Raw genomic sequence first — 25,547 nt, 5'->3', positions numbered from 1 at the left:
TGTGCCACAGCCATTCTCTTCACAGGAGGGTGCAGCTCAGCCATATCTGCTCTGGAGGGTACATGTGAAGGGCTGGACTGCTTCCAGATGCCTACTTCAGAGCAGGCTCGGACAACCTCTCGCTGTGCTGCTATCCCATTGCGGCTGCAGTGCATGTATTACATGGTGCAAGGTTACTGTCTGGGCCCTGCAGCAGCCACACACAAGTGTATCTCTTCAGCAGGTGCAGTTGTCCCAGCTGAAAAGTGTCACCCCACCAGGCACAGCCACTGTCTCATGGAGTAGGCTAGCCCTCGGAAGCAGGAGGAGAGAGGACTGCAGGTCTTCCTTTCCTTCACATCCCAGAAGCAGCCAGCTCAGCTCACCATCAGCAGGCAGAACTTGACATTTGTGGCCCACTAACAGACTTGGAATCTCTTCTGCTGAGATACAACATCCAGAAAGGTCTCTTCAGCTCAGAACATGGCAGCACCACCGACATGCTGGTTTCAATCTTTTTGATTTGCTGGCATGTAAACCCTTCCAAGCTCATATAGAGCCAATGCAGGTGTATTGTTTATAGACCAGACTTCCTGTCTTTGTTGCCTTGCACAGCCATCTGTGAAACAGCCAATAGATCCTTGCAAGCCAAAAGTCACTGGTGAATATGCTTGACAAGAAACTCCTTGGGTTCTTCACACAGCAGCATCCACAGATGGGCCTGCTCACCTTCACACCTCTCACCAGTGCATTCTACAAGATGTTACCGAACGAGATGAAGCAGAACCTCTTCAATTACTTGTCCACTTTCCTCTGTTGTCTGCAGAGTTCAAAACTGCAGATCCGCCTCTTAAGCTGCCCACACTGCACTGAATAAAAACTGGATCCTTTGCCTTGACAAGAGCAGGACTGAGGCAGCCAGGAACTCAGAGGTCTGCGTTAACCCGGTTGAGTCACCTCCATTATCCAGGAAGATCCTGTATGTTCCTTTCCGACATGGCCAGATGACCAACAGCCTGTGACACACTCACCCCATGGCTGATGAGGAGATGACATTGCTTCCAAGCAGCTTTTCCTCTCAAACGCCCCAGAGCACATCACAGATGTCACAACAGTACCTCACAAAAGGCTGAGTACAGTTAGAGATGAACAGTTCTTCATTCCATATCATCCAGGATGGTGAGGTCTTGCTGAGCCGTCACTGGGAGCCGGTTACACAGCTCCAACAGCAAACACCAAGTCCATTACCAGCAAAGGGCAGGCTCAGAGCGTTACTTTTCATCTTGGACTGTAAGATCCACCAAGCTCATGGGCACTCGTACTTCTACAGTACCCAGCACGACGGGGATTGACTCCTGGTAAGACTAGAGGCAAGGCTGCGAGCAGCACCACATTCCTTGGTATGAGAGGCTGGAAATGAACCCGGGAGTCCTGCCCCCTCATTCCTGCCCATCAGACCACCCTCTTCTCACTGAGCTGGGAACTTCATAAAGGTATTTTGGCGCCTACCTCCCACTGATTTCAAGGGGCTTTAGGTACCTAGATGCTTTTGGAGGCTCTGGGCCCAAATCCATGAGTCCAACTGGCAGGTTGCTGGTGCCCTGGAGCCTCCAGAGGCAAAGCTGGAGGGTCCGCTATGCAATGGAAGAAAATCAGGGTGCAAGGTAGAAGGAGAAGGCAAAGGAAATCAAAGTCAGAATTAAATTCTTTAATACAAAAAAAAAGTTTGTTTGTCGTCGTCGTCGTCGGTTTTTTAAGATATATCTGTAATTTCTTTGTTTAAAAATAAATATGTACTAAGGAATATCTTGAAAAAACTCACTAGACACAATATGTAGTGTTAATATCTTTTTTCCCCGCAATTATTACAGATAAACAGTAGCACCAATAAATAAAATGATAACAAATATTAAAATTAAAAAGGAGAGAGATTCAAGATGTAGAATTTTCTATTTTTCCTGTCTCTTCTTTTTACATATATAAAAAAATCGTAGCGTCTATTTCATCCGAATCACACATATACATAAACATATATATATATATACAAACACATAGCCAAATATATATATAGTATGTAGATGTATATCTAACCCTTGTCTCAATAGGAATGTGTAGGGGTAGGTGTTAGAGAAATTAATTAAATAACTGCCCATAACATGCTACTGACTCTGCCAACAATTGGGGAGAGATGGGATGGGACAACAGGAAAGTTAAATTTATACACAACCAGTACAAATAAAAAAAAAAAAAAAAAAAAAAAAAGGAAAAAAAAAAGAAAAAAAAGAAAAAAAAAAAAGAGGTACGGCTTATAAATAGTTCAAATTAAATATTAACAAAGAATACTGAAAAATCCCTACTCTTTAATTAAATTATCTGTTTAATTTCTAATTTAAAAAGGGATATTAAATAAGTATATAAAACACTTTCTCTTCCCTCCCCCCCATCGGAAGCCTCTGTCTTGCGCACGATGCAGCATGAGTATTATACATTGCAGATGCAAGCACCCACCCGTGTGTTCTCCTGAAAGTCATCACTCAGATGGGGAGTTCCTAGTGGTTAGTAGTCACTTGCTGTGAGTCTGTTTTTAGACTGTCTTGTCTTTTTTGGAAGCTTTCCGTGTTGTACATTATCAGGCGTTGAAAATTCAATTGCAGATGATGTTTGGCAGATTTCTGACACAGACCGAGTACCTTTTTGATTATTATTATTATTATTAATAATTTTAATCACAGAACTAGATTATATATATCCACATAGATGTACAAACACGCTTTCAGGGGTGTGTGTGTGTGTGCGCGTGTGTAAGGTGGGTTCCACATACACCGCAGAGTATATTGCAGATACACACATAGCCAAGATTTTCAGACATGCCTTAGGGATTCCGGCTGCCTTCACATTTGATTCCCAGGCCAAGAGGTGGAAAAGGAGCCTGGTATTTACACTACGTCATCAAGAAAACCTTGACGTTCCCAACGGTCACTCATACTGGACGTGCAAACGGAAGGCAGCAAAAATTGCTTTCTTTGTCCCCCCTTCCATCTTGGCATACATATATATTATTTTTTATATATATATATGTATAAAAATAAATATATATATATAAAAAAAGAGAGAAAAACACAAACATACACGCACACAGACACAAATGCACACATTCACCTACACACACACACACCCCTACTGTGTATATACTTTTGATTAATATCCCTTTCCAGAAATGTTCCGTAAGCATCTTGGATGCTCTTGAGTGGCAGCTCTGTGCATGAAGAAAGCAGACAGTGCTGAACAATTGTGTGGCTAGGCACCGGTCCCCATTCTTGCTTCATCACACTGCAGGCCTTGTGTCCTTTTGCAGCCACCAAGGGCGGGAAATCTAGACTCCTGTGATACTTTCTTGAAGGGAAAGTTAGTGCGCATCAGCTGCCCACCATCCTTAAGAGAAGCCAGCACGTCTCTCTGGCAAAGTTTCTATAGCGAATAAAGTCAACGCAAAATGTACACTGACATCCCATGTCCCAGCAAGGCAGGCAGGTTATGAGACGAGTAAGGGCGAATGTTGGGGGAAGAGAGGGGAGGAGGAATCCTTGATCACGCAGACGGCCATTTCCTTGGCCTTTGACCCATCGCACCCTAGGATGCCGCTCTTTGGAACTCCCTGCCCATCCTCTCCGTCACCTCTCCTCCCTGTCCCAGGCAAGGAGAAGGTGGTTTGTGGTACAGCACACTCTACAGAGAAACAGCGGAGGCCGCACAGGTCAGTTAGAGTTAAGAAGTTTACACCCAGCGCTTCTACTCAAGTCCAGTCTTAGCTTGTTTCTTATGCCCCAAGTAGCCCGCTTGTGTCCACAGCAGTCGAGTATTATCCAGTGAAGACACCAATAACATTAGCAATGTTAAAAAAAATAATCAGTATATATATATATATATATATATTATATATATATGTGTGTGTGTGTGTGTGTGGTTAAGATATACATATATGTATATATAGATGTGGTTAAAATATATATACATATATATATATGTATATGCATGTATACACACATATATATGTATGCATGGGAAAACCCATCAAATACACCCCTATAGTCTTCCTGGCTCTGTTATTTAGCAGCATGAAACAAAAAAAAAAAAATAAAATAAAACAGTTCAAAACCCAAAGGTGAATTCTGTGCGGCGGGTGCCTTGGGGAATGTTCCTTCCGGAGTCCATCGTCCGTACTGAAAGTGCTGTGCTCTACCGATCCTTCATTTTTAGGGTTCATTTGGATTAGTGTTTTGTTTTGTATTTTTCTGTCCAGGCGAGAAATCAGGCTCCAGAAACAGGGCTGTTCCCCCTTCTTTTCCGCTGCTCACCGTCTCGGTTTTTCACATCTGTCAGAGAGGAGAGGCAAGGAAAGAAAAAGAGAAGAGGTTAATGTTTGTGGCAGGGGAGCAGGTGGGGCAAGGGAGGGGAGGAAGGGAAGTGGCTGATGTTTTTAAGAGCACATGGTGTTAAGACATGGCATGACGTCACTGGTGGGGTGAAGTGCTGTGTAGTTGGGGCAGAGCAGCAGAGAGTCTCAACCCGTGAATGGGTCGATGAATTCTATTCCCCCAGGCTCACCTAGATGTGGGGAAGCACTGGTACAGGGGGAAATTTAGGAGTAGGACCAGAGGTCTCCTCATTCACAAGCTGAGTTGAGTGCCTTGTTTGCACCCTCTCACAACATGCACACATAGATACACACATACACACAAGAACAAAGCCAAGCAATGCATGCAGAGAGACACACTCCCCCAGCTCCCCACCTAGCCTGTTATTTGGGTTGGAAGCAATACAGACAACAAAGCCTCATGCAGGCAAGAATTTTGCTGAAAAGAAAGTGCGTCTCGTTTCAGTGGCTGCCATGAGCAGAGGTTAGCGCCAGAGGACAGCAGCAGAAGCAGCCTGAAGAAGCAGTGGGAGAAACGAAAAATTGCCCTCCCTTCTAGAACCCAATTCTAACTTCACAAGGAAATGAAGCAGGAGGAACTTCAGCTTAACCAGCTTTTTGTCTGGAAACAGATAACATACCCATTCTTAGGACTCCTTGCTATCTTTCTGGCCAACACACCAGCTCTGGAAACCTCCCTTAGTGCCAGTCATATCACCAAAAGGAGGGACTAGTAAAAGACACAAGTAAATCCCTTCTGCCATCACAACTTATTTGGGGTATTGTTTGTTTTTCTTTGTACTTTGTACTATTTCTCACTCTTCAAACTCTGCAAGGTAATTTCCAGTTACTCTGGGGATAGGATGCAAGACCAGGTGGAAAATAACAAGGCAAGGTCTGGTCTCACTCTCTGGGGGCTATAATCACTGGCAGGAGGGTAACTCTCTAAGCTGCTGTAGTGTGGCCCCTCCATCAATTATTTTCCCCCTCAGACTGCAGCACCCCAGAAAACTTCTCTGTATGCAGAACAGTTTTAACTGCTCTGGCATTGCTAGATGTCTCCCTGGCTTTGGCACAAAGCACTTGCACATCTATTGGAGGCACACGCTGCCTGAAGCAGCCCTAGTCACCTAGCCAATTCCAGGCAGGCAAATGGATGCCTTCTCCATCAGGATGTAGCCAACAAAGGACCATGGATCTCTCTCCTTTATCTTTTATCATCCAGTCACTGCTCCTGCAATATTCTCCTGACAAGAAGAAGCTCCTAGACTTCTGTGAACTCAGTTTGGAGTCACAATCAAGGGCTCATTAGCAACTCCATCTTTATGCCACTCTCTGTAATAGGTATGATAATCACACACCAGAGATGCACACATAGGTAGAGTGAGCCAAGAGATCCTGCTGAGCTCACCAAAGAGCTCAGGTGAGAACCAGGAATCAATTTCTGCACATCCATGTTACAGACAGGAGCATGACAGGTAATAGTCAGGCAATACACACACACTGTGGATCTCTGAGTAGACAGTAACCACACAGTGTCTTTCCATCTCCCAGCTCCCATGTCTGAAATACAGACTTCTGCATGCCTCCACCTACAACAGGCTTATCCTTGCTGTATCCCACACCACAGCCCTGAATGCGGCCCCTCACCCCTCAAACCACAACTCTGGCTAAGACATGAAAAGAAGAACTTGTGAGTGCAGGGAAGAGGACAAGGTCCTCTCCCTGGCTTTTAAGAACAAAAAGGCGAATGAGAGTGTGGCCTGGCCTTTCTCACTCTGCACACAACAGAGCGCCCACAAGCCACACAGAAAGAGCTTGGAAGACAGGGGAGGTGAAATCTTAGCCAGCTAAGAAGGATTTGGCTTTGTACAACAGTAGCCTCAGAATTGCATACAAATAATGTACAGAAGGCTACAGACCCTCCCCATAGCTACTGCAGCAATACGAACTCTTATTTTGTTCTGGGGGAAAGGAAATCTTAGGTATGAACACCCATCCCCATCCAAGTCCTGACAGCATATCAGAAACGCACAACCGCCCCCTGACACGGAGAATCTCTGTCCTCCTCTCAGTCCTCCCTCTGCCCTCTGGCCCATGTAGGACAGAGAAAAGAAGTGATCACATAGCACTGGTGCCAGAAGTCAGCAGGAAGCAAGCTCCCCCCTCTTTCTTTCTCTCTCTTTCTCTCTGTGTGTTTCTCTTTCATCCTTCAGGACACAAACCTGCAAGTGCGCTCGTTTAACTCAAGCTGCCTCGACTTGCAACGTGAGTCTGTGAATTTGCAGGAACATTTACAGGTCTGGGGATCTTGTACAAACAAGTGCTTTCTCCTCTCTGAGCAAGGCTCACAGTGACTGCAAAAAGGCAAAAGGAAAGATGTCTAAGCTACAGCGCTTCAGCAGAAAGAAAATACACATGCAACACCCTAAACATCAAAGCAATCCCCTTGCCCCCTCCCGCAGCCCCCATGCTGCCCACTGGAGTGTCAAGGGCTGATGGGTTTCCAGCAGCACCCCAGCAGCCCCAGGACATGGTCAGGACAGCATCCCCTTGCATTAGCGTAAAGAGAAAGAAAACAGGCTCTCTGCACAGTATTCACAAATGCTGCATTGGATCCTTTGGCATACACCACAGGGAGGAAGAAGGGAGAAGCAAGGATGGGAAGGTGAGAAGTCCCAACCAGCTACTGAGGAGTCAATGAGAGGCATTCTCTGAAGTGGGCTGTTGGAGTAGAAAGAAGCCAGAGGCTGAACGAGATAAATACGCAGGGTCTGTCCCTGCTGGAAAGCAACTGGGCTCCAGCATTGTGTGCTTACACCTGCAGTCTGCACTGCCCTCCTTTCCATGAGCCCCATCTCCACCTTGCCACCTAGGAGCCTGCCCTGAAGGACTGTGAATTTACAATGCAGAATTTTGTGAACCACCGTGAGAGAGAGCGAAAGAGACGGAGACAGGTAGAAAGAGGCAAGGAGAGAGAAGCCACCAAATCCAGCAGAGAGAGAGACAGAGAGCCCCCCCCAGGTTCCCCGGCACCCCCTCTCCAGCTTCCCACCGTCCCACCTCTCCTCTCTGGTTGTGACTCCACCAGACACACACACACACACACACGCACACACGCACACACACACACATGCACGGCAGGCACCAGCTCGTCTTCCACCAGCTGTCGCAGCGAGGGCACAAGGCAAGTGGAGGACAGCGCGGGACAGAGCTATAACCAAAGGAGTGGCAAAGAGGCGTGGGGCACCTGCCCGCGCTTCTTTGCCCAGGGGAAATGGTCACCGGTGATGATTAGAGAGAGCCGAGCAAGCCAAAGCCACCTTCCCTGAGACACCCTTAGTGCCAGAGCGGTGCCACCGCCAGCATTGCAGGACCTGCAGCCCACCAGTGACTGGGGGGGAGGGTGTGATTCTGAGTGAGCAGCAAGCAGGCGGATTGGTTGGGGAAAGGGAGGGAAGAGAGTCTACAAGCAGAGGACACAAACGTACAAGCTGGGTGGTTTGTACCGGCCTTTCTTGCGCTTTCTCTTTTGACCCTTCCCCTTTCCTCGCTTTGATTTTCTGGAAGAAAAACAAAACAAAAAAAAACAGAGAAAGAGAGAGAGAGCAGGAAAGAGAGAGGGAGAGCAAGAGAGAAAACAGAAGAAAACGCAAGGAAGAAGAGAGAAAAAACACAGCCATGTGCCTTGCTGGGAGGGGAAAGCACATGAGGCAGGATTGGAGGGCAAGTCCTGGAGTGAAGCACAGACCTCCACCTCGCACACACACTCACTGGCCCTCTTGCAGCACCGCCACCAGCCTGCCCGCAGCCAAGCCAGCGCCAGGAACACAGCGTGCAGAGGCCACCTCCACGTGAGGCTCCGGCATCCACGGGCCTCTGAGGGTACCCGCACCCCTGGAAAGGGGCAGTGGAGAGGGGAAGGGATCAGGAAGCCTGGTGAAAGCATCACACAACTGCAGCGAGCGCAGACAACCAGCTCTGGTGACAAGCTCAGGTTTACGCTGGCTGACATGGAGAAAAAGAGACCACCGTGATCTGATGGTGAGGAAGGGACACCCAGCAGCCCCACTGTAGGGATGGCAATCATCCTGCCATGGGATGGGAGCGATGGGGCCCTGGGCTCAGTACGCTGGGGACAAGGATTGAGGCCTGTTCTGAGCAGTGCTGCTGCATGGGAGTGGGGGACTGCAGCCTGAAAGCTCTGCTCACCCACCCTACCAGTGCCTGTGGCTCGGTGGACTCAGGAAGACCTCACTTTCTGCTCACGCACCCTCCAGCATCCTCTGTGATGAGCAACAGAGGATGAACAGGAAGGTCTAGCCCAGTCGGGACACCCAGGAGATGAAAACTGCAAGCAGCTTTCAGATTTTCCTTTCTTTCCTCCTCCATCCAGCCCTTCCCTTTGCTTTCCACATAGATCTGACAGACAGACAAACGGACGGAGCCAAAGCACTCTCTTCAAGATTCACCTGCTGCTTCTGACTTTTGGGCAGGAGCTGAGACAGGCAAGGGCTGGAACATGCAGGCATGGACACTAATCATGGATCTCTGCAGCCCACTGAGAGCACAGAGAAGGGGAGGCTGGAGCCTGCATTGCTCCTCGAGCTATATCAGCATAGCAACAAAGGACAGGCATGTGAGAAGGCCTTGGGACAAGCACCAGGGTTTGTCAGACTTGTGAGCCCCACAGCAGCTCAGCAGCCTCCCTCCTTCCCCACTCTGCCTGGGGGCAGCACATCCTGGGAGGGAGCTGTTGAGGTGGAGCAGGGGGACAGAAAGGAACACCACAGGTGTTTCTTAGCCTGCTCCAGTCTTCTTGATGGAATGTGTATCAGAGCATCAGCTCACTCCCAGCTGCTGCCCTACATGTCAGGAGGCACAGGGAGGTGGTGAGGAAGAAGAAAATCAATCTGAAGATGGAGATATATAACGGGACTTTCAAATCAGAACAAATCAAAGCATACCGATCTCTCCCATCCCTTCCCTTCCTTCCCCAGGGAGTGCAGAACCAGCAAAGAGCAGGCAAGGTGCTGTTAGAAGAGGAAAGGGAATGCAACGCAGTCTGGGCTGGCTGCTTCACCCACACCCCATCCTCACCAGAGCTCACACAGACCCAACTTGCACACCTTCAAACCACAGAGCCACGCAGATGACCATCCCCAACACGGTCCTGCACAGAGGGGAGCTTTGGCTGCACAGAGCCTGATGCAGCCACGAGCAGTTTTCCAGGGGGAAGAAGAGGGACTGGAAGGCAGCTAGAAATCCACAACCACCAGGAAAGGGGTGAAAGACGTTCTCTCTCACTCTTCCACTTGCTCTCTGTTTCAGCCTCATCTCCCAGTATTTACCCCTTTCCTCTCCAACTCCGCACCTCTATATGGCAGAGTCACTATCCCAGCCATGCGCAGTCCGGCTGACCCTCTTGTCCAGAGAGGTCACTTTTTGTCCATGTTGTTCCACGTTTTGTGATCGTCCCTGCAACTACTGCAGGACGAGAGCTTTTTTTTATCTCCTTTCCACAACCTTTTTACTTTGGGAAGGAAGGAAAGGGAAGGTTGTGCCTTAACCTTCTTCAGGTCACCAGAGCAAATCCATCAGCTCAAGAAAACTCTCTTGAAAGCCTCCACCAGGACCTCCACATCCTTTACATCCTCCCAGGCCCCCACCCAACCAAAACCAGCATCACATCGTGCATGGCATCAGTCCTGCCTCCACCAAGCCTCCACTGCCACCTCTCCCTGTAGCCAGCAGAGCTCCAACCCAAGCTGCTGTGAAAGAAGCGAGCAAGTTCTCACTCAAGCAGCAAGAAAAAAAATTAATAATGAAGAAAGGCAGCGATATGCAGTAACCAGAAACACCCCAGGAGGAGGCAAGGGAGAATGGGGGCTGCACCTTGAATCCATTCTGGTAGGACACACACGACGGGACTTCCCTGACTCAGGGTAAAGCATTAGGAATGACTGCCATGGCTGTGGGTCATGCAAGCTCCAGGTCTGGGGTATGTAGGAAGGACCATCAGATCTGGGTTTCTGTGCCCACCTGGAACGGATTCAGAGTGTTGCCCCATGCACTACCATATGCCATTTCCAAAAACACCTTCTCAAAGTGAGTATCTTCAACCAATCAAGGAAAAGGGCAGGGGGCGGTAGGGAGAAGAAATGCCAACCAACCACCAAAAGAGAAGGGAGAAAAACCTTGTCACTTACTTTTCTTGTTTATTTTTGACATCTTTCTTTGGTCTGTGAGGGAAGAGAGAACAAAGGCATCATTAAAAGGGAGCTTATCACATACGCTTCCAGTATTATCTCCAAATCCCACAAGTCCAGGGAAGGACATGTACAGCTGCCCTCCTGTTGCACCTCACCAAGGCCAGAAGACCCCAGGCTGCAGGCTAGTATTGTCCACCTGTCATATCTAGACATGGAGGTGCCTCATGAGCAAAGCAGCTCTTTTCCAGGCTCTGTCATCCCACTGAAAACCAACTGTGGAGACAACGGTCTCAACACAATGGCAGAAAAATAGAAAAGGCTCAGAATAAGTTAATTGCAAGAGGAACCAGTGCTGCTCCATTCTCACCTGCAGTCACATTTACTGTGCTGTAAGAAGCTCATGTGCGCTATGTGCTGACTCTGATGGGGTTTAATTCTCGCGATCTGGAATGAAAGAAACAGAGAGGGTCACTGCCCATTCACTATTTGTATTCATGACTCCAAATCAGTCCACTGCCTAGCAAAAGCATTTTGTACTCCAGGTGCTCCTGGGAAAAGCATGGCAGAGTTTGAGCTAGCTTTGAGGCCCTGTTCTCCCAGTCAGGGAAGGCCTTTGATCACAAGCAAGCGGCAACACCAGTCTCGTGCCAAAGCTCTGTTTGCTCATGCATGCAAGGTGCCAGTACTGGTGGACTGCCTTGGAGACAGGCATGGGAGAGGGCGTAACACCACAGTAAGAGTCTCGCTGAGCAGTCAGCCCTGGTCAATACTAGAAAGACAGTGATGGAGCATCCAGACTGCTCTCAGACAGAGGCAGGCTTCAGCCTAAAGCAAAGTCCCAAAGCAAAAGCTCCGTATCCAACTAATTTTCCCTAAGCCACCACTCATTCCTGGCTGGCATCTCGTTTTCTCTCTGAGACGACACAAAGAATACATCTGGTGCTCTGTGCTTAAAACACCCCTGCAGAGCCAGACTTTGCCTAGCCTCCAGCTCAATGTGCCTCCAGGGAAGCTGCATTAGAAACTCTGCATGTACTGTCACAGCCAGAACCTGGCTGGACCACTAGCTCTAGCATTAGCCACTGAAATGCCTGTGACCCTTTACAAGCATGTGGGCATGCCAGTTGAAACCTGTAATTCAGCAAGGAAAGGTAAGAAAACCACCCTTAGTTACACTGTGCTAGTAGGCTCTGACCCAAGCAGGAGCTTGCAAGTGGAAAACCAATACAGGGGAACCACAGAAGGACACAGACAGATTCTCTCCTGAAGTTCAAACATAGCTGAGGTCACAAGTGAAAAGCACTGGCTAGTAATCATATAGTCCTGCAAGTCTCTCATCCATTTAAAAAACTGATGGCAATATTTACAGGTCCCATTCAAGAGGGTGGAAGACATGTGGGAGCTACAAGTCAAGTACTTGGTGCGAGCACCATGCTGTATACAAGCTGGGACCCAGGCTGGCAAAGGCAGTGACAAAGCTCTCTAAGCAGAGTCTCTAAGCCTTCTCCATGTGCCCAGACTTCACTATCACAGTCAGTCTGTCTCTTCCAAGAAATGAATTACGCAGCCTCCAAATAAAGGAGGAGTACGCCTAGAGGCAGAAAGGCTTTTCCACTTGACACTGAAGCAGAGTGTTTCTTAGAGACCCTTCCCACCCCTGCTGTGCCAATGTAGCTAATGACCCAAATCCTCTGCTCTGTTGGTAAAGGCTGACCTCGCATGCCCTCCGGGAGGGACTACTGGCAGGCTTTCCCCTTCTGCACTACACTGCTGCCTTGAAAGCAACAGCTGTGTGGACCAAATGCAGAGTTAAGGTAGAGCAAGGGCCTGGGGAGCATCTTTTTTAGGGCCTCAGAGCTAACAGCATCAGCAATGGGCCTTTGCGTTCTCTAAGGTAAGTGCCTCCTTTGCATAGTCCTAGCTTCTGTATTTGAGCACCAATGAGCATCAGAGCCACTGAAGAACAGATTCTCTTTTTAGCTTTGCATATAGACAGGCAGCTCACTTTTCACCCTTGTGCGGTGTAATGCTGGATGCAAGGATCAGGAAAGAGGTAAGCCCTCTTGATCTGACAATTTCCAGTTCCCTAGGGTAGGCTGCTCTTTGAGTGGCTGTGATGGGTGACTTGCTTACTCCACCCAAGCATGCCAGCTTGCAGGTTGGGCCCTCACCTCCATCGTGACGTTGTACACATCCACAGGGACACATTCTAGGCCCTCATCGCCGCAGCAACCCGCACATCTCATCAGAGGCACACAGGATGGCCTGAATATGTACTCCACCTCATCAGGGTACTCCTGGAAAATGTCCACCAGGGTCTCAATTGTCCTGCAGAAGCTGCGCTCGTAGACTTCCAGGAATTTGATAACTACAGGGAGGAATGGAGGGAATAAGTTAATGCAAACTCAGCTCAAGAATGTCTAGTTCTTTACCCCTTAAAAGCCAGACAGTTGTAACACATCTACCCTATACTCTTCACTAACAGCCTAAGTCCTTTCTTTGTCTCTGCCCTACACACACACACACACACACACACACATACCCTCCCACCCACACCCCAAACGAAGTGGGGAAGAGGAGACAGCCTCTCCCTGACACTGCTTTAGGGCACAGACATGATGGACCAGAGAGCTTTACTGATTGGATTGGCTCTCCCTGACACCATGCATCCAAGGTGCCTCCTCCCCTGCCATCCCCGATACATTCAGATATGCTGCCACCAAACATATCAGCTCAGCCAAAAAGCACCAGAAGCTGCTGCATATGATCTGTGCTCTGGATTAAGAACCCTCACTGGTTCATCTTTTACCCCCTTTCAAAACAGCCAGTTGATGCCTCAGCGGGTTTTAGAAGGCAGGGGTATGTAAGCCAGAGGAAGAAGCATCCCTCTCACAGACCCTGGCACAGAGACCTCCTGAGAATGAAGAGATGGTTCTGAACAATGCATCTATGTGGCTTCTTTCTTCCCAACAGACACCTCTTTTGCCCATGCATAACATCCACCTCAAGAGGCCACCTTCAGAATCACCTGCCGCAGGCAGGCAGGTCACAGCCCCCGTGTCTCTACATCAACCGCTTTCTCAAAACAAGGAACTGAACCACCCACTGGGAGATTCAAAGCAAGACCACAGCACCCCCAGGAGTAACTAGACCACATACTTGGCTACCGAACCACAGTAAGGCCACGTGGGAGGGGAAACGGGGTGGATCTGCCATTATCCCCTGCCTTTCCTCTGAATGGAGCAAACACTGACTGCTTGCGATCTGCACCGATTTCACAAGCGTTTCTCAATGTTTCCCAGTGTCTTGCCAAAGCTTCGTCTTGCTGCTTGGTCAAGGGTTGGAGAGATTTAAAGAGATGAGAGATAGGAGAGATAAGCACACACGCACAAAACCCAGCTGCTAGCACACTCCTGCAAACAGCGGGTACCTGGAGCCCCCCAGGCCTCCTAGCTCTAGCAGCATGCAGGCAAAGGAACATGGCTCAAACGGTGCAGAGGAGAAGAGTACGCACAAAGAGGGAGTACCTGCCCCGTGGTGTTACGCACTATAATGATCCACCTGTACAGCATACAGAGTCCTACAGCACCAGCATTGATAACTGAGTGATAAGCACAAGTGCTTGCATCATGGAAAAAAAATGGTCTCCGGTAAGCATTTCTAAAGCGCCCTAAACTGGCATAAAGGTTACTTTGCCACACACACACACAAAAAAAAAAAAAGCAAAAGCTGTAGGGCTTGGAGCTCAGAGCTCACAGTTAATTGTTGAAAGTTAATTCGAGGTCATGCAGAGCTGACAGTGCCACAGTGCTGAGAGCGGGTACAAGAAGGGAGGAGCTCCCATCCAGAGAGTCTGAAGTGTCAGCGAGCATGAGCTACTATTAAAAGAGAAAGTGGCTTATGAAAAGAAAATGTAGCCTGGCAGGCACAGATTGCTTGCTGGTATTCCTAGCCTAAAAGACAGCATGCTTCTGTTCCCTGTCCTTCCCTCCCTCTTCCTTCTTCCCCTGACTGCAGTGTGCCTCTTGTCCGTCCGTCCTCCTTCCATCGAGTCCATGCTACCTCCTTCCTGCTCCCCTTCAAAGTGACCCTACTCACTGCCTATGTTCCAACAAGTTGAACAATTTAATATGTGGGAAATTCTGCGGGCACAATGACAGCTACTGAACTGCACTGCTGATTATTCACACTGTGCCAGCAGAAAGGATCTGGGAACCCTGGCAATAAAGGCACAGCTCTGGATAGAAATGCTTGTGGACTGACAGGATGGGGAAGGAGGAGAGCAAGGAGGGAGGGGAAGCAAAGGTTACCTGTGCAGATCAAAGGCTGCTCGCTGAATTTGGCTGAGATATAAAGAGGCAGAAACCAAAACCAAGAATAAAACTAAAGTGAAACTGATTCAGGTCTGCTATGCTCTCTGAATGTTTACACTGCGCAAGCAGCTGGATTATACCATCGAAACTGCACTATAGATTGGCCACAGGAACAAAAACAACACATCTGAATTTTTCTGCAGAGTTTTTTCGTTTCTTGGCTGCACCCTGCTAGCTGCACTTGAGATCTGGGAGATCGAACAGGACCAATTGCCTCCCATGAACAACGCAGAGTTTTTGCTTTTACATTAATGCACACTGATCTTCCAAAGCTGCAATCAGCCTCTGGATAGGAAGCGGGGACTCCTTCTCCAGCTGCCTGTCAGATCTCCTGCCGCCAAAGGTGCACTGCCCTGATCCTGCTGCACACAGAGCATTCACACGGAGACTGCAACGCTTCACAGTCCATTTGCACAGCTACAGCAGAGCACATGACTGAGGTACAGTCATCTCTCAAAGCCCTGCCCCTGCTACGCTTACTCCTATGCACCGGGAGTCATATTCCACACTTTGCCGGGCTGATTCAGTCCATGCCTCCTTTCCATTGGTCGTGTTGGGGACGGAAGGACGTCTGTTTTTGATGGGAAGAAATGGGAAGGTCACTGAAGGACTAATGCCGTTTGTCCTGCTCCCCTCCTGCAATTTGGGCCTCAGCCCATGTTAAAAGTTAATCCCGCATTTAACACACACCCCTACCCTGTAACACTCCTCCAGATTTGAGTCAGAGGTTCTTCTTTGTGAATGGAGAGAGAAGAAAGGTTAAAACCCAGCCAGGGTCCACATTAACTCTTCAGGGCAGACACAGCCATGGCAGGTGGGATTGAGTCCAAATTTGGAGCAGACGAGTGGGAACAAGCGAGACTAGAAAAGGAGCAGCTCTATGATCATTTTGCCTTCTTTTCCGTCAATGGCTCTGCAGCAATATAGACACACTGTTCTTTTAAAAATAAAAGTGCAGCCACAAGTGCTGGTGGTTTCCTTTATTTATACCAGAAAATCTTTGCTCGTGGAACAAACAAAGAGTGTTTGTCTGACTCCTCTACAACTTCCTGTGCCACAAAACATGTGGAAAGCTCTCTGGAGCACAAAAGGGTAGGGGGTGAAGCTAAAATTACACGCTCCAATCAGAGCAAGTTCATCCCAAACAAAAATCTGTTGCTGCTTGCAAGCACAAAATGGCCAAAGACACAAAATCACCTTTCCTGCTGACCCCAAAGGCTCCAGGAACACTGGTGGAAAAAGGCACCGTGGGACTGTCCTCCTGCAACATAGGCACATCGACGGCTCCTCTTCAGAGAGGATAAACTGAGGTACTGAGAGCAGACCTCCAAGGTCATCCAGCAGGACAGGAGCAGAGCCAAGAAGGTAATGCCAAGAGTCCTAACTTCTTGCTCACTGATGTATTTGCATCGCAGGGTCAGGAATAGCACCAAGGCAATAGCACTGAAGTCTCACTGCTCACACTGCTAGATCAACTTCTCCCCTGCTCCCATCCGCCTTCCTGTGCCAGGGAGTGACACTCCGGTCAACTCATCCCCTCCCCAGGAAGGTAACTGGTCACAACAAATGGCCAGATGAGGATACTGCCTCTTTTCTACCAACAGCAGAGTGACTGGTTACCTAAATAAGCCTCACAGCAGGCTCCATCTTGATCCCTCTGAAGTCACTGAACCTTCTTCTGTTGACTTCAGCAGGAGCAAGGGTCAAGCACAACACACGGCAGCCCGCCAGCAAATCAGAAATTTTGGCCATGCAAAATGGACACCTATCCCAAACAGGCTGCCACAAACCTCTGGCAACACACTCACAGTCTGTCACACTAATAAAGTTACAGAAATTGAAATTGAGTGCAAAAAAAAAAAAAAAAAAAAAAAAAAGCCAATCTGGACCCACACTGCTAGAGCCCTCTGCTGACCTCTGGCTGGAATAACGCTGGAGGTCACAGCCCATGGGGGGACCCTTCACCACAGCCACACCAGTGAGGGCTCTGCTCAGCCACGGAGGCAGCAAGGAAAGTGCAGTCAGGATGGCCTTAGAGCAGCTGATGATCACCCAAGCCTGAAGGCTCTGATGTCCACAGTCAGATTGTAATTCAGAATACGCATTCTCCAAAACACCTAAGCTCGTGTTTCCTTCTTGTGGAGAGATGGCAGTTATCTTACTGATCACATCCCTATGTGACAGGGCCCTGCTGACACCCACCTTACCATTCTACTCCTAAGAACTGGACTGCCCGCTACCCTGCTGCTGGCCTAAAGGCTGTGGAAGCCAACTGGCTGCAACACGTGGGGCAAGGGACATGCAGGGGGCATCTCCCACTGACCCAGAAGCTGCCCACTCTTCTGGCCCACACACACATCTATCCACAGGCACAAACCAGCGCTGCAAAGGGCTTATTTTGGCCTTGAGGCAGCCAGAGTGGCACAAAAGCAGCACGCTTCCCCAGCAGGCCATATTCTTGTCACTGCTGTGCTGCTATAAAGCAGAACCTTTGGGATCAGAGCCCTCTGTGCCTCACACCAGAGTAAAAAGGTGTTATTTCTCAAGCCCGACTCTGCACACAGCAATAGCCCGAGCGGGGGCAGGTGGCCCTGTCAGGAGGGCCAGACCCACAGCCTGGTGCTGGGTGCTGCTGGGGCCTTTGTTCAGGATCAGCCCTGGCCGGCCGGGCACCCCTAGCGCCTGCGGCGAAGAGGCAGGCAGCGAAGATGACAAATCCCTTCCTACGGAACTGTGGCGAATTCCTAGGAGGCTGTTCGCAGCTACTCAGCTCTTTGTGTGCGTATATAAATATATATATATATATATATATATATATAAATGAGCGCGCGTGTGTGCCCGAGCGCACGCACGCACTTCTCGCAGTTATGGGAGGCGTGAGGAGGGCTGGGCCGGCCCCGCCGCCCGCCCCGGCTCCAAGGCTGCCCAGCCGCTGCCCCGCGGCCTCCTCGCGCCCAGCACCGCGCGGGGTTTAATGGCGGCGCCCCCACCCCGCGCCCCGCGCCCCGCGCCCCGCGCCCGCCGCCGCTCCCCGGGAGATGGCGGTGTTGGCCGCCCGGGCCTCCTTCCCCCGAGCCCCCCGCCCCCGAGGGAAGCCGCCCCGCGCTTACCTTCATTGGGCTTCCGCTCCCCATCCCCCAGGGCCGGAGCAGCCTTCGACAACTGCGAAGAGAACAGAGAATCGGTCACGACGCGGAGCCGTCACGCCGGGCCGCGGGGAAGGGAGGGTGGGGTTGGGGTCCCGGGCCCGCCGCCACCGGGCAGCCCCGGAGCGAGGCCGTCCCCGGCGGCGGCACAGAGAGACCTTTTGTTCTCCCCGCGGGAGCCGAAAGGAACGAGCGCACCGCAGGGCTGCTGCGGGGCCTGGGCCAGCGGCCGCCCTGCCCGTCTCCTCTATGGCCTCCTCTATGGCCTCCCCGCCACAGAGCCGAACGGGCAGCGGGGAGGGCCGGGGGGGGCAGAAGGACTGTCGGGCGCCGAAGGGTGCTGCGCCCCTCTCAATGTCACCCACCGCTGTTGGTGGCCACAGAGCTGTCGCTGCCTGGCCCGTGTCAGGCGATGAGCTGCGAGGGCACCGCGTGCTGTGACACCCCACAGCGTCCCTCCTCTCCCTTGTGATAGATACAGGCTGGTGTGACACTTGGCACCGTCACCTAACGGGCCCAGCCTCAGCACTGAACGAGTCCCGAGCTCTGCACTCGCTGCCCTGTTGGGACAAGGGGCATTTCCTCAGCGGGATCGGCAGTAGGCAACCCACCCCCAGACTGAGTTGGAGCAGGGTTGCATCACTTTGCTAAGGAAGTGGTTTTTTTAATTCCAGGTGTAACAAAAACTCCACTCTTCCTGCTCCGCGCGAGGGTTGGAGCTCTGACGTAACTTTCCAGCCAAGTCAGGTTTCCCCCTGCTGTTCTGTTCTGTACCAAAACCAAAACGCTCAGGTTTCTTCACTTCTGCAAAGTATGTTGCCACCTGCGTGACGCCATCCACCCCAGAACCTGCTGCATTTCAGCAAGCAGGCACACACAAAATACTGCTTCATCAGCAATCTGCTGTATTTAAGCCTACAAAAAGGTCTTCTGATCTCACAGCTGGAGACAGGGCTGAACGGACCAGGCAAAGTCCACCTCGGGCTCACAACGGGAATTTGCCATCTACAGCCTTCTCAGCAGCCCTGTCCACAGCCTGGAGTGTCAGCTTTGAAGAGGAGGAGGAAAGCGAGCCGGCAGAGCCCCTCTCTCAGCCATTCCTTTGTGTCTGTGCACAGTTCCCTTTGTTTAAGGTCCCCCTGACCAAACTCCTTGCTTCTCCTTTCTGTTAACGTCCCTCTGTACCTGAGCGTAGCACGCTGGTCCAGGCCTGAGCCACTCCATTGTTATATCCCTGCGAGGAGAGCTTGTGTGCCTAACCTCAGTGCTGTGATAACAATTTAAAAAGCAGGTTCCTAGGAACAATTTCATCCCTGAAGTGTGAAGGTCACTGCAACAGCGCAAACAAAATGGAGGCAGCAGAGGCTGCAGCGGCCTTCCAGAGCGGCTCAGCGCCTGAAGATCTATGGGTCAGAAGGAAAACCGCTTCAAGGGCAGAAAAGCCTCAATTCACATCATACCACAGGAAAGCAATCACGAGCCAGGTCAGTCTATCCAAGTCACAATGCCCCCAAGACCTTTTGCTGAGGGATTTCTGGTTCACACACCAGGTGACCGTGATGGACTGAGCAGAATTAGCTCTGAGACACCTTGAGGGTCATGCTGTCCCTTCTTGGTGTGAGGCTGCTCAGCCTGCTGCCAAGCCCCCTGCCTCCCTGCACGCACACACACACGTGGTGCATGGCGGTTGGGAAGCAGACAGAAGCCACACACTTTCGCTGCTGATCTGCACGTGGCTAGCACCTCTCCCTGCCCAGGGTGTACCAGTGCAGGAGCCAGCCCTCTCCCAGCCATCACCTACACCTGGGTCACAATTCCACCCACAGATGTGAAATGAGATGGATATGGAGCCTGCCAGGAGCGGGGCAACAAGGCTGCTGTGCTCCCTTGGCAGAGCTCAAAGGGGACCTTCTCCGCAGACAGAACTATCACTAACACACAGTTAGCTCACCAGGGCAAGAAACTTCTCTGTCCTTTGGGCACTGCCTTTCACTAACGCTCGCAAAGCCTATCTAACAGCAGATGAGGCGGGGGATTCTGCCTCACTCTAAACCAGGGTGCTGCATATCACAAAGGGCAATGGGAAACCAAAGCATTCCAAGGGACAAACGGGCCTAGAGTGCCCTTCGGTGGGAGCCTGAAGGTCACGCTCTCCTCTGCTGTCTTTTGGAATTACCCAACAGCTCTGTAACACGATTTCTTTCCAATAGATTTTCAGCATGTCACAGAGGTGTGGAAGCAAGCCCTGGGCTCAAGAGCGGGAAGCTCCTTTTTGTGCCCTTTGCAGGTCACAGCAAATACTTGTCCTAAAGCGGGTCAAAACCCTCCCGAAGAAATAATCGTGTTTCACACCTCTGTACCTGCACCTTCCCGTTCTCCCTTTCCTCCCAGTTCCAGTATGGAGCAAGTTATTCTCTAAAGGGAGAGAAAAGGTTAATGACGCTGTTCCTCCCCAGCCATCGCCCCCCTCGCCAACACCACCAGCACTCTTTCTCTCCCTTCCCCTCCCCCTAATCTGTGCAGCCTCATTAAAAGAGCTTTGTAACTGTTTAGGACTGGAACAAACAATCCATCCACTCTAAGAGGGACTCTGGGACAGGAGTTAATGCACTTTTCGTCTTAGGCGCTAGAAATTCTTCTCAGCGGTTTCTACTTAAGCAGGGAGCTCTCGCTGCTCTCCCTCTCCATTGTGCACGCAGCCAGAGGTCGGTAATCCCACAAACGGCCAGCGCAGTGCGGGCACCCTGATACGGAGCAGGACGGACGAGGGATCCCACTTGGGTTGCTCAGGCATCTGTGAGCCCCTCTGTGGTGTCAGCACGGGCTCCCCTGATCCCACATGAGCCCTCCTCCTTCCCCATAGGAGTGCTATGGGGAAGGTGACCGCTGTGCACGGGCGGCTGAGGGGCTGCGGAGCTCCTGGCGCGGCCTGGTGCGGAAGCAGGCTGAAGGCAGCACGGCGGGTGGGTGTGTGATCATTAGCAGTCTGGTCACAGGCGCGCTCTCCCTCCCTGTGTGTCTGAGCGCTGCCTGTTCCCTGTGGCAATACAGCTGGTAGGGCCAGGTCCCTCCACATCTCAGGGAAGGGATAGGTTCCCAGAGCCCCATCGGCAGGGACCTGCCATCACTACAGCTGGACAAAGCCGATGGGGAAGGAGCCGCTGTCCCCCGTATCTCTAGGAAACGGGGACACCACCGCGGCCTCCTGGAGCCCACGGGAGCTCAGTACTGGCAAGCAGCCGGGAGGGTGGCACTGCAAAACCGCCTCTTCCTCCCTCTCCCGCACAGAAGGGCTGTGGCCACACGTGGAGGCAGACACCTGTGGCATCGGCACCGCCCAGCCCACACCGTGACACACTTCCCACCGTCCCAGGAGCGAGCGTGCCAACCCCTCGGTGAGGAGCCATCTCTTAGGCAGAGGAGCACTGATCTTCCCGTGTCCCTCCTCCTTCACCCTTGGGAAAGCCGCCGGACACGCGCCTGACCCTGCCTTCCTGCCCAGCCTCTCCACGGCTCTTCTTTAGTCCTTCCCAATGCGCCTGACTAGCTAGATAGGTTTTATTCCATATGACAGCCTGATGAACAGCACCGGTAAATACTATTACCAGAGCACAAAATGAAGAGTGGCACTTTCTGCCGTGCCCAGAGCCACCATCAGGGTGCCTACGTGAGACCCACTGGCATTCCCAACATCCCGACCATCACCGTGGCGCCCGAGAGGCCCACAGACAAATAAGGACAGAACCGAAGGACAGACCTTACCGTTCATCCGTCCAAGCACTCGCACGGCCCGCATCATCCCACTATCTGCGCATCTCACAGTCTCACACAGATTTACCCTACAACACCTCCCACCGCTCCACATTTCCCACGCCACACCATAATTTTTCCCCTTTCTTTTCACATCACACCATCCTTCAACCCAGGAGAACAGGCTTTTGCATGGCCCCTGCAGACAGACAGACCCAGACCCTACCTGATCTGCAGCTTCGTCTCCGGGGAAGAGGAAGGGGAGGGGAGAAGGCGCAAGGGGAGGGTTGAAGGGTTTTATCACCAGACACGGACTTGTCTAACCCACAGCCAGGGAAGAGATGCTACTCTCTAAGATTACGGAGGAGGCAGCGGGCAGAGAAGCCCCATCTTAGCTGATGATGGAAAAACTCTTGGAGGGTGGAAAGAATTGTCCCATGAGGCAGATGTGGCCGCCAGGCTGCACGGCGCAGCTCTGTGACACGCTCAGATGGGAGCTGAGCCTTGGTTCCCATCCAGCACTGCCCAACGTGCGGCTGTCACCAGGGAAAGTGGAGATATAACAGGCGAGAAACAAAGCGTGCGGAGCCTGCCTCCAGTTCCAGCTGAAATGGCTCCTAATTGGGGAGTTACCTTCCAGCATCCATGCTGAACAAACAATGTGAATAACTGAGCAGCTTGCAGGCGACCTTTATTTTCATGTCTGTGGGAGATGATGTGGCCCATATTCCCTGCAAGAGCAGAGGAGCAGTGCGGGGAGCATTGGCCTCTTACAGCCTTAAACATAATCCATGCCTACCCGGCGCACAGCCACTTTCACGTGGGCACTCTGTCTAAACCCCTTAATATCTCTTGGCAACACAGCCCTCCGGACTCCAGAAACAGATAGATTTATAGGGTAGGTTTGCACACAGCGCTGCCTTTTAGAAACAAAACAGAGAAAGAAAAAGGAGGAAGAGTTGGTCTCTAATCGCTCAGGAATGACAACGAGGCAAAAGTAAAAGTGACCAACGAGGAAGAGAAGGGAAAAACGCGGGGTTTTGTAATCACGGTGCCAGAGATATGTATTTTGGAAAAAAAAAAAAAATCAATCTGGAAAAAAATCAGGATCCATTTTGTCCTCTTTGATCTTTATTTGTTTTTCCAGCGAGGTATTTTGAACTCCGCTCGGCGGCACGAACCCGAGCCGGGACCCAAGGCAAATACGGCCGAACACCCTTTTGCAATGTCAGGAGACCGGGGGACGGGAGGCGAGGCTGATGCAAGAAGGCAGCGCGCTGCCTCCCTGCCCCGCGCCCGGCCCCGCGGCCCCACGGCCACTCCGCGGGGAGCCCCGCGCCGGGGGCGTGCATTGCGCGCACACGTGCGCGGGCACTCCGCGCGCGGCTCCCGGTCGCTCGCCCCCCGCCGCAGCCCCGCACACGCACCCGCACACGTGTGTGCGCGCCGCCGGCGCCCGCCCGGCCCCGCTGCCAGCGCGGTGGGCAGGTGGGAGGCAAAGGGAAGGCGGGGGGAGAGGGAGAAGGGACGAAGGGGAAAAGTCCCTCCCGCACAAAGCCCCGTCCCGCCGCCGGCCCCGCCGCTTACCTCCGCGCTCTGCAGATAGAGCAGCGCCGCCAGCCCCCAGTGGATCCAAGTGAGCAGAAAGTTCATGGTTGCCGGCGCACGCCGCGGAGCGGGGCCCGCCGCACTCCGCCTCGCCGCCGCGCCGCCGCTGCCGCCCCGCTGCCGCGCTCTCGCCCGCGCCTCCTCCGCGCCCGCCGCCTCCCGGGCGCTGCGAGGGGCTCCGGGGGAAGGAGGTCTCCTCTTCGGGGTCTCCGCTTTCACCCCTCCATACGGCCGGCTCTCCGCCGGCCCCCGCTGCCGCTCTCGGTGGGCGCTCCGCAGGGCCGAGCGCAGGCTCCGCGGCCGCCCCGCCGCCGCCCGGCCCCCGCCGCCGGGCAATCCGAGCTCCACAGCGGCGCCCGTGCGCGGCGGCTCTCCCGGCGCCGGGGCAGGCAGGCACCCGCGCCGCGCTCGCTCTCGGCTTCGCGCACTCGCCACGAAGTTTGCGCGGAAAGTTTCAATGCATCTCTTTCGCTGCGCCCCCTCTTCGCGGCAAGCCGGGGTCGCCTCCCCCGGGGGAAGGAAGGGGCTGAGCCCGAGCCCGCTCCGCACGTCGGGGTGGCGGTGGCGGAGGGGGCGAGCGGACCGCCTGCCTCCTGCCCTCTCTGCCTCTCTCTCTGCGTCCACCGCTTTGAAAATCGGAATAGTAACAGGAAAAAAAAAAAAAAAAAAAATCCAAACTGGCTAGAGAGGGAGGGAACGGGGCGGGGGGAGGCTCTGCAGGAAAGGGAGGGAAAAAAAAAATCCCAGCGGATCAAAGTATAGGTGGGGAAAAAATAAATTAAACGAGAGGATAAAGCACGGCGGCAAGCCAACAGCAGGTCCCGGTGCCGCGCACGGCTCCTCCCGCGGCGCGCTGTCCCCCGCCGGCGCGGCGTGCGCTCCTCGCCCCCGGCACCGCGGCAGCCGCGCTCCGCGCTCTCCAGCGGCGGCTCCGCGCAGCGCCCGCTCCCCGCGCAGCGCCCGCCCCACCGCCCGCTGCCGGCGCTCTGCAACTGCTCGGCGCGGCCGCGGGGAGAGACGCTCCGGAGAAGTCCCACCCTCCTCCTCGGTCCCCTCCCTCCTCTCCACCCATCCCTGTTACACGCCGGGCGAAACGGCGACGGAGCGCAGGGGGTTGCGGCCCCCTCCGCCGTTCTTCCCGCCCGCCTCGCTCCGGACCGAGGTTCCCGGGGTTCCCGTGCCGCCCCTCTACCCGCGCCGCCTCCCCCCGCCGCCCCGCGGCCGCCGTCGTGCCCCGCCGAGGGATGCGCGTTCGGGTCAAAATTCACCTCGTCCGTGGGAATCGCTCCAAAGTCCAGCGGGGCCGTTTGCGGGGAGGGGGCAGCGAGGGACGTTCGCCGTCCCAGCCTCCGGCCGGCCCCCCGAGGCCTCCGCTTTTCAGATACGGTGATTTCTCGGCACTTATGTGCTAAAGGGGAGGGGGCAACTCGGCTGGGTTTAATCCCCTTTATCCAAACATAGTCGCTAGGTGGAGGGGCCTGCCTGCACCGAACGCCCGTGGTGTTCCACCGGGCGAACCCCATCACGCTTGCTGGGAAGGCGTTTGAAGGGCAAAAAGGCAGCTCCATCTGCGGGGTTACCGCAACATTCCGCGGCCGAGCTCCTTTGCTCATGTCCCCGCAGCGTTGCCCTGCACGTGACATAGCAGCTCCACGCGCGTGTCGGCACGCAGAAATGTCCCTCCTGCCGCCACCCTCCGCAGGGCGGGCACCCGGAGCTGGGGCTGCACGACGGGGAAGGCACGGTGAAAGACAAGGCCGTATTATCGCTGGGAAGCAGCAGGTATTCCAGCACCGTGCCACAGCTCTGCGATACAGGCGAAGCGTTGGCTCTATAGAGGCACCTGCTGGCTGAGGGGAACAGACGGAGCAAGCAAACAAAAAAAAAAAATCAGTCTTTGATTTCGGCAGATCTTAGACCCGTTCTCCACTTTGTTCATATTTAAACACGAATAAAATGTTCTCGTTGGTACGGGGCAGGGAGATGTGCCCATCCCCTGGAAGGCCGGGAGGTGAACGCGGGCTGTGCCCGGCCCCATCAGTTCCAGCCCCAAATGCCCCATGCA

At 52.7% G+C, this 25,547-nt stretch overlaps 1 protein-coding gene across 9 annotated transcripts; it reads right to left on the bottom strand.

Annotated features, from left to right (window-relative positions):
• Nucleotides 1-1,814: 1,814 nt before the first annotated feature.
• On the bottom strand, nucleotides 1,815-25,316 carry VEGFA (vascular endothelial growth factor A). Of its 9 annotated transcripts, XM_048936488.1 has the most exons (9): nucleotides 23,462-24,158; nucleotides 18,089-18,140; nucleotides 12,777-12,973; nucleotides 10,973-11,049; nucleotides 10,603-10,635; nucleotides 10,289-10,435; nucleotides 7,885-7,956; nucleotides 6,619-6,750; nucleotides 1,815-4,352 (listed from the first exon to the last, which is right to left on the bottom strand). In XM_048936488.1, the coding sequence occupies exons 1-9, from the start codon at nucleotides 23,525-23,527 to the stop codon at nucleotides 4,331-4,333; spliced, it is 798 nt and encodes a 265-aa protein (XP_048792445.1). In that variant the 5' UTR covers nucleotides 23,528-24,158; the 3' UTR covers nucleotides 1,815-4,330. The 9 variants fall into 9 exon arrangements, 7 of the variants coding, with proteins under 7 accessions (XP_048792445.1, XP_048792448.1, XP_048792446.1 ...); XM_048936491.1 differs by lacking the exon at nucleotides 6,619-6,750; XM_048936489.1 differs by lacking the exon at nucleotides 7,885-7,956.
• Nucleotides 25,317-25,547: the final 231 nt, after the last annotated feature.

This window comes from Lagopus muta, chromosome 2 (assembly GCF_023343835.1).
Source record: "Lagopus muta isolate bLagMut1 chromosome 2, bLagMut1 primary, whole genome shotgun sequence".
In the NCBI taxonomy this organism is placed as follows: domain Eukaryota; kingdom Metazoa; phylum Chordata; class Aves; order Galliformes; family Phasianidae; genus Lagopus; species Lagopus muta.
The sequence above is the reverse complement of the archived record's forward strand: the minus strand, read 5'-3'. Positions and strand labels throughout refer to the sequence as shown.

What these genes read in the sequence shown, in the direction of transcription:
- VEGFA (XM_048936488.1), bottom strand. Translation starts at nt 23,527, where the DNA reads ATGAACTTTCTGCTCACTTGGATCCACTGGGGGCTGGCGGCGCTGCTC. An exon ending in CCTACCAGAATGGATTCAAG is followed by an intron (nt 7,957 to 10,288) that starts GTGCAGCCCCCA and finishes TTTTTCTTCCAG; the next exon opens with AAAATCAAAGCGAGGAAAGG. An exon ending in CGGTACAAACCACCCAGCTT is followed by an intron (nt 6,751 to 7,884) that starts GTACGTTTGTGT and finishes GCCTTTTTGCAG; the next exon opens with TCACTGTGAGCCTTGCTCAG.